An 8,330-nucleotide genomic window follows, 5' to 3' on the forward strand; every position below is an offset into this window, starting at 1 on the left:
CAGAACAAAGACATTTATACAGATTTGGAACAACTCGAAGGCGAGTAAATTTTTGGGTTAAGTATCCCTTTAAATAGATTAGAATAATCTAGAATACCAAAGGCACTTGGACATTTCTGGAAAAAAGATTATAGTGCAGATGAGCATGACAGACAAGACAACAACAGATTTAATTTGGACAGGATTTATTTAAAAACACTCTTTTATTAATAAGTCATTAACAAACATTATTAAATAATGTTTAACAGAAATTTAGTTTATGTGTATATAAACATCTGAATGTAGATTTGTATTATATAGTGCTAGAATATGTGATGTTTGCTAATGACTAATTAATGCAAATAATATTATGCGTTTTTAACATAATTGAAAGTTTGCATCCACAGATAAAAAAAGTCCAAATGTAGCCATAAACTTAAATAAAGCCCCTCCTATGTTTTGTGATATTTACACCTAATTTAAAAACACTAGCATTTACAGAAATGAGCAGATGAGAAATATGTTTCAATGGACAAATAATGCAAGCATGTATAATGTGAATGTGCTGATATCACAGGGAAGCATGTGGAGCATCAGGGCTGCATCAGTGACCGACATCTGTTGAATCCTCTGTATTGCGACTAATAGACGTATTCTGCTGCTTCACAAACTCTGCATAGAATTCATTTCTGGCCAGAAGCTGCTCGTGGTTTCCCTGCTCGGCCACTTTCCCATCTTTAAGGAAGACGATGTGATCTGCGTTCTCCACCCCGCTCAGTCTGTGAGTGATGAGCAAAACTGTGCAGTTTTTCAAGTCCTTTCGCAGAGTGCTGTACACCTGCACAAAGTAAATGCACCAAAGTCCTGTTTACATCATGTAACATCCAATCTGAGAGATTGAATCTCGGGCTGGATAATATAACAAGTTTATACATGTTTCAAATGATAACCCTTATTTTAATCCAAACTGTTATTTATGCCAGTTAGAGTAAAAAAAAAACTTCCAAGAAGTGATTACAATGCATAGTGGTCAAGACATTCACCTACATACATGGTTACAAAACATTGTAGATAAAAATGCAAAGACTTCCACTAACATTTCAAGTTTAACCGATTCCTTAAATGGATAAAACTGAGCGTAATGGATTAACAAATAACTAAAATGACAAAAAAAAAGTGTGATAATGTTGTTGTTTGATGACATAAACTAATTCTATATACTCCTACTTTGTGTTCACTCTCCGTGTCCAATGAGCTCGTAGCATCATCGAGCACCAGAATCTGTGGCTGTCGAATCAGAGCCCTGGCGATGGCGATACGCTGTTTCTGACCACCGGAGACCTGACCGCCCTTCTCTCCTGCATCTGAGAAACACAAAATATCCCATGTCACCTTCTCCACCAACTTTAAAACAGATAACAGTGAACTGAAACTCAATTCTAATGGATGTAATATTACCAACGAGCAATATATAACGTAAGTTCTAGTGTGAAATTCACAATGACGAAGGTCTAAAGGACTCACCTGTGTCGTATCCTTTAGGCAAATTAGAAATGAATTCATCTGCATTGGCCAGTTTGGCCGCAGCATACATCTCTTCATCAGTGGCGTTTTCTTTGCCGTATTTGATATTTTCCCGCACGGATCGAGCAAACAGAACCGGCTCCTGTGAAACTACACTAATCTAAAAAAAAGAGTTCGGATAAAACTAGGTTACAAAAACTTGCCATCTTCATCTGGGATATAATAAATGAAGCTTTTTGGGAGAAAAAATTTAAAACTACAGAATCAAATAGAAGTACCTTCTCGTGCAGATACTCGTCCTTGTAGCACAGCAGCGGCTTCTCGTCCAATAAAATCTCCCCTTTTTGAGGCTGGTAAAATCTCTCCAGCAAACTTACGATCGTGGTTTTACCAGAACCTGACGGGCCCACGAGAGCGCTAATCTGTCCAGGCTTCAGCTCGAGAGACACGTCCTAAAAACACCACAAATATACTGTACTTATAAACACTAAATAGCTTTAGTTTCCTGTTCTGCGTGGTTGTTCTCGACACAATCCTTGTTAAACTATCAAAAGCAGCATGCAGGATTTTTTTATCCGTACCTTTAGTACATTTGTGTCCGGACGCTTTGGATAGGCAAAAGTCATGTTTTTGAAATGCACGTGTCCTTTAAGTGCTTGAGGAGCATAAGATCCATCAGGAGGGGTGTCGGGCTTTCGTTCCACATACTCGAATATCTTTTCTGATGCACCAACTGCCTTCTTGACTTGCGGCCAGTATGACATCAGGACCTGTAAACGAAGTGGTGTTTTTAAGGGTTCTGAGAGTTTTTTTAAGTGCTTGTATGCAGTTACTAGAACGTTCTGGGTGATTGCTTGGTAACCGGAGAGAACAAATTCGCAATAATTATAAAGCAGTGATATCGATAGACAGCGTGTGAAGCATCACCTCGACAGCTGAAGAAAACTGCAGCTCATACAGCACAAAGGACACCAGGTCACCACTGCTGACATCACTTCCTGTCACAAGCCGCCCTCCGTAGTACAATATACTGACTTTCAGAGCCAGGCTGGACATCTGCGGAAAAAAAACACATTTTACACATTAAAAATGCACTACAATATGTAGACGGTGTAACGCTGGATTTGGAGATCGTTTGAATCTGATAGATGGAACGGCAGTCCCAGCGATAAAAGATGCCGGACATGAACCGCATGCGGTGAGTGAAACTGATGTCCCTCCCACACGCGGAAATAATCGTACAGCTGTATCTGTTTATTATAAATGTGATCAAACTAAAGACTCTACAGATATTTGAAGGGTGCGATACTATTCTGTAAGTACTCAAGATTAACATGAGATATGCAGAAACTGTCTGAGACACGGCCGCTGACATCACTTCTTATTCACGTCAATAAGCTCGGGTTAAACTTACACTATTGGTCCAGGTAGAGGCGGCGTACGCTGCAGCTTCCACTTTGTTTAGCGCATACGTGTCGTCTAAACATTTCCTGTATCTCTCAGTTTCTCCATCTTCATTAGCAAAGCTCCGCACTGTCTTCATGGAAGAGAACGTTTCCATGGCAACATCATTGGCCTTGGCGAGGGATTCTTGCACTTTTACAGAAAGTTTCTGCGGGGAACATGTTAAGAGCTCTTTATGCATTTGACAATTCATTTTTTAAACAATACATAAAATACACCAACAAATTTAAAGAAAGCACAGTACAATCCGTTTCGCTGTTTACACTTAGGATCAAAAGGCAAAATACATCCCAATCAAGAGATAAACTACGAGTATTTTTGGCGCAAGAAATCTTACGTAATAAAATGGACTTGTACTGTAATAAGTGGAAAAACTGTTCTAGTTTACATAATAATATATTGACGTCTAAGTCTGATTTACCTGGTAGAACTTGCCAGAGAACTCAGGAATGATCCAGATGACGGGGAGGCCGAGGGCTGTGAAGATGGACAGTTTGACGGACAGCAGCATCATGGAGCCGAATAAAAAGATGACTCGCATGAAGTACCACATGAGCAGACTGAGCTTCTCACTCAGCGTCTCACTCATGGTGTTTGTGTCCGTGGTGATCCGAGACACAATGTCCCCTGAAAAACAGCAGAGTGAACATTACGGCAGGTACTATGGTATGGATCGTGAAGTCGAATTAAGAAAGCAACATATTGAGCTTCATATAAAGCAAATAAAACAACCTTTCATCAATTTCTAGTTATGGTGCTCACAGATTCTGTACAGTTGTACTAAAATGATAGTCTGAAGTGATATGAGGGGAGGGGACATTCTCATTCTAGAGCATTTTATCGGACAAAACAGGTAAGGATGACTCATCACTATTTTTCTGGTTCATATTGCCAGAAAAGAGAGGCAGTAGATATTAAGTGCGTCTCGTCTATCTGTTGAAATGAGAATCAATGTTATCAGATATGAAATGTTTGCCGAAGTTTTACCCGTCGAGGCTTTATCGAAGAATCCTATGTCCTGTTTTAGGACCGACTGGAAGACGAGTCCTTGAATGGATGTGTGGATTCGGCTCATGGTGACGTTGTAGATGAGGTCACACACAAATTCGCACACAGCGCTGCAGAAACAGAAAGAAATGCACTACTTCTGCATCTACCGTTTCTGCTAGAATAGATTCGATCATTTCTTGACTCGTTTTATGTGTTATTTGGCCCTGGTTATACCTCATAATTGTCATAAGGGTCATGACAGTAATAGCGTGGTTAAAAGCCTCAGGTTCATCTTCATTCATGATCCAATCTGTCATTTTACCGGTGTAATGAGGAATCGCCATTTCACCTGTGTGACAAACACGGAATTCCTCAATCTTGACGCTTACGATCTTACAAATAAACGCACAATTAAAAGAGAAGAATGCCATAAATCATTCTCTATACAGACAAAAAATGGTCAAACATTATTCTGCAATGTGAACATCTACACATACAGTACATGATAGGAAACAGATTGAAAATCTAAACATTTAATGTTCCTGCAAAGCTGGCCAAGATCTAATGCACGGAGCAAACTTGAAAATGAAAGTAACTTTAGATCATTTTCACTGCATGAGTTTTATCTGACACCAGAAACTAATCCTTTACGGATTATGTGAAGTCATAACACACACATCACCACGCGATGATGTGTTTTTATATGTATGACACAACACGCAAAGGCAGTTTTACCTAACGAAGAAATGACCACAAAAAAGAAGACGACTGCGAAGCGGCCTGTAAAGGGCTTCATGTATCCCAGCAGCCTTTGCAGCGAGGCCTTTCCCTTCTGCTCCGTCTTCCGCTTCTCTGTTGACGGGAGGAGAGTGGGCACATAGCGTTTCCACAGCAACAGAGACAAAGCCAGTACAGCATACCCCTGCAGGAGCTGAAATATAATCACATTACAAAACAAACTCCAGTACTGTATTTGAATACAACGTCGCAAGAATTGTTCATTTTTAAAATCTTATTCCATTTAAATGAGCGCACAGACACATCGTACCCCTTGCCAGGTGTGCCAACCCCACACCAGCTCCACAGTAGGCCTGCCACATGCCCAGAGGAACGTGAGGTACACCGGGTAGAGAAGGCCGTGACCCGCAGCGGTCAGCACCCCGTCGAAGCCTCTCATCCACGCAGGGCTGCCAGAGTAGGTGTAGATGAGGAGGAGGAGAAGGAAGGATCTCATCAGGCCTCCGGTCCAGAGAGTGATGAAGGTGTTATTGATGAGGGAGGAGGACAGCTGGACGGTTCCGATGAACATGACCGCGCACGCGTCCACACACAATGCCAACACGGCAAACAGAGGGATGGCCATCTTATCCTTCATCTCAAGTCAATGACAATACAGGCAATATATCTTAATAAACTTTTATACAATCAATTGTTAAAATCACAGGTCAAATCAACTTTGCACCTCTAAGTAATGTTAAATAAGAAGATTTCGGGTGAAGTTGAACGTCAATGTAAAAAAGTCCCAAACTTCACCTCAACTGACCCCCATGTAACGTTACACTTTCACTTTCATTCTCGAATCTATTTTCACTTTTGTTTAATATATAATGCTTTGAAAATTGCAATAAAAGCGTTTTATATATCAAATAATACATATTTAATCAAAGGTAAAGGGGTGAATGCATGCGGTCTAAGCTGAACAGAATGATAAAACACGGTGCGGCAATGTGTGTCCAGCAATTCAACCCCAACATGCCAAAAAGACATAAACGAAACGTCACATACCTTGCGTTGGACTTGAAATGTTATTCAAATTCACTAAAATCTAAAGCTTTCAGTGTCGATGCCACATCAATTCAACGCATTCTCGCTTATAAATAGAAGAAATGGACGAAAGCAGCTCGTGTCTGTCTCACACACTGCACAAGTGCACAACGCACACACAAACCCAAACACACAGAAACCGAAAGTAAAGAAGTGAAGGGAAATCCCGTCAAGGCATAACTAATGAATATTAATTACGTAACGGGACGTACAGAAAATACTCGATACCTATTGGCTGAAAGACAGAGGTCGGTGTCGGCTGGCGAATGGAAAAGTCTCACGAATAACAATTATGCATCGTTGCTTGAGCGTCACCATGTACTGAGCAACGTCGATACCTATTGGCTGAAAGAAGACAGACGTCGGTGTCGGCCGGCGAATGGGAAAGTCTCATGAATAACAATTATATGGCGTTCCATACGGTCCAAAAATATGACTTTGCAGCACACACTCGTCTCACTGAACGTGACGTCTGCGTCTGCCAAACGTGACGTCTGCGTCTGCCAAACGTGACGTCTGCGTCTGCCACTTCACTCATTCCTCTGCATGAACGTGACGTCTGCGCCTGCTAAACGTGACGTCTGCGTCTGCAGCGCAAAACGGACGGATCTTGATTTAGTCCNAGCTCCACCTCCGTGAGTTTAGTGAATCGCTATCAAGCGCCCCCGACTGGCTGTTAACGTTAATGTAAGTCTGACATGCACCTATGTGTAAACAATTATTAACAGAAAATAATTGCATACTTTCTGTTTGCCACTGTTAGTTAAAGCAAAAGTGAATTTTACTGATCTTAAATTAAGATTTTATTTAAACTAGCAACTAAATGCCTCTTTATATTTAAGGCTTTTAACTTGAGGTTATTTAACATAAAAAATATAACTTAACACAATTAATACTTTTCAGAAGATCGCATGACATTACCTTCTTCTGTGTTGCTGCCACCTCTCCCATGCAGACACTGGCACTGTACCTGTTAGGACCGCCATAAATCTAGGGTTCAAAAGGAGGCACGTGACAGAATAAAAATGGTGTTGTGTGTGTGTGTGTCAGCTGCAAGACTTAAGATCACTCAATTAAAAAAAAGATCTGAAAAAAACTAAAATGTCAAAGGAAGCAAAATAGTTATTTTATTAACAAAATTATTGAAGGGTTTCAAGCTTCAAGAGGGGGGTTAAGCCAAAATAATAAACAAAAGACACTCTACCTAGTAGGGAAAGTAACTAACTAGACTAACACAATAAAAAAGAACCAAAATACAGCAAAATACCCTACCTTCCTTATTAACAGGAGAAAACAAGAACAAAAGAAAATAAATTGGCACCCACCTCTCTACTAATCTTTTAACTTATGTGTTAACAAAAATGCATCAGTTTAGCAATGAATACAGTAACAAACACAATTAAATAAACTTTAGGGATATGGTCATTTTTCAATAATTTCATATTCGAATATTTGTGCTAATAAAAAAACAAATTTTCGTTTATTTAAATTAAATTGGTCCGGACCGTGTATCATCTGATCATTTGATTATTCCATTCAATATAACAAACGGAAAAAGAAAAAAAACAGTCGATATTTCGTTTTGGTGTATTTATTTATTGGATTTCCCGTTTCAAGATGAAATAAGAAGAAAAACATCGTTTTGGTTTTTGTGCATACAGAAAAACGGAAAAACGAAATATCGACTATTTTTTTCTTTTTCCGTTTGTTATATTCAATGGAATAGTCAAATGATCAGATGATACACGGACCATGTTGGTTTTCCTCGCACGAAACACTAAGACCTTGCGATTCACTTAAGCGATTCACCAGTAGTTGTACAACAGCCGAACACTTGTACTACAGGCTAGCCCGATATTCCCTTTTTGTGTTGCGCTTTGAAAAAGGTTGTTTTTATAAATGTAGCCTAATTAATAGTTATATAATATTAATGATAATTTGCTGTTAAAAACGATAAATTATTCAAGTTTCAAGTGCGTTTATATTGTTACCCTGTTGTTCTTTCTGCAGCTTCTGGGAGAAAAACCCTCTTTTATGTTGCATTCTGAAAAAAAATATTATAAATGGTATATTTGTGGAGGTGTGTTGTTGGGTGCGATTAACCGCCAAACCGCATGATTTGTTGCGTTTCACCGCGGTAAGAAACAAAAAACTTACCGTCAGCCCTACCTCCAGCACAAATAAAAAACAGTAAACTTTCCAATTTAAGCACACAACGCCTTTTTTACAAACCTGTGATATATTCTAAGGGAGACTACAATAAAAGAGGGACCATAAATTGTCAAAATCAGTCTCATTTCCATAAATGATGGCCCCAAGCCGTGTCAAAGGCAGAACTTTAAACATCTCACTGGCCCACTGTTGAAGGTTTATTTTATCCACGCAGTAGTGCAGTTTTTGTGCAGTTTATGTTACCTATAACCATAATTACAGCATACTATTTAATTTGATACTATTTAATTTGATCTTCAGCGTTCTTCAAGACTTGTGTAGGTTGCATAAACTGCTCAGACTGGTCTTACAAGTTAGTCATAATTTTTTTTCTGTTA

General features: G+C 39.4%; 1 protein-coding gene across 1 annotated transcript; it reads right to left on the reverse strand.

The window, feature by feature from the left end:
• Positions 1-174: 174 nt before the first annotated feature.
• tap1 (transporter 1, ATP-binding cassette, sub-family B (MDR/TAP)) lies at positions 175-6,344 on the reverse strand. The gene is made up of 13 exons (XM_057339767.1): positions 5,743-6,344; positions 5,006-5,332; positions 4,693-4,888; positions 4,192-4,306; positions 3,955-4,085; positions 3,389-3,594; positions 2,918-3,115; positions 2,431-2,559; positions 2,085-2,273; positions 1,782-1,955; positions 1,504-1,663; positions 1,207-1,343; positions 175-817 (listed from the first exon to the last, which is right to left on the reverse strand). The coding sequence occupies exons 2-13, from the start codon at positions 5,330-5,332 to the stop codon at positions 584-586; spliced, it is 2,196 nt and encodes a 731-aa protein (XP_057195750.1). The 5' UTR covers positions 5,743-6,344; the 3' UTR covers positions 175-583.
• Between the last annotated feature and the right edge of the window lie 1,986 nt (positions 6,345-8,330).

This window comes from Triplophysa rosa, linkage group LG8 (genome assembly GCF_024868665.1).
Source record: "Triplophysa rosa linkage group LG8, Trosa_1v2, whole genome shotgun sequence".
In the NCBI taxonomy this organism is placed as follows: domain Eukaryota; kingdom Metazoa; phylum Chordata; class Actinopteri; order Cypriniformes; family Nemacheilidae; genus Triplophysa; species Triplophysa rosa.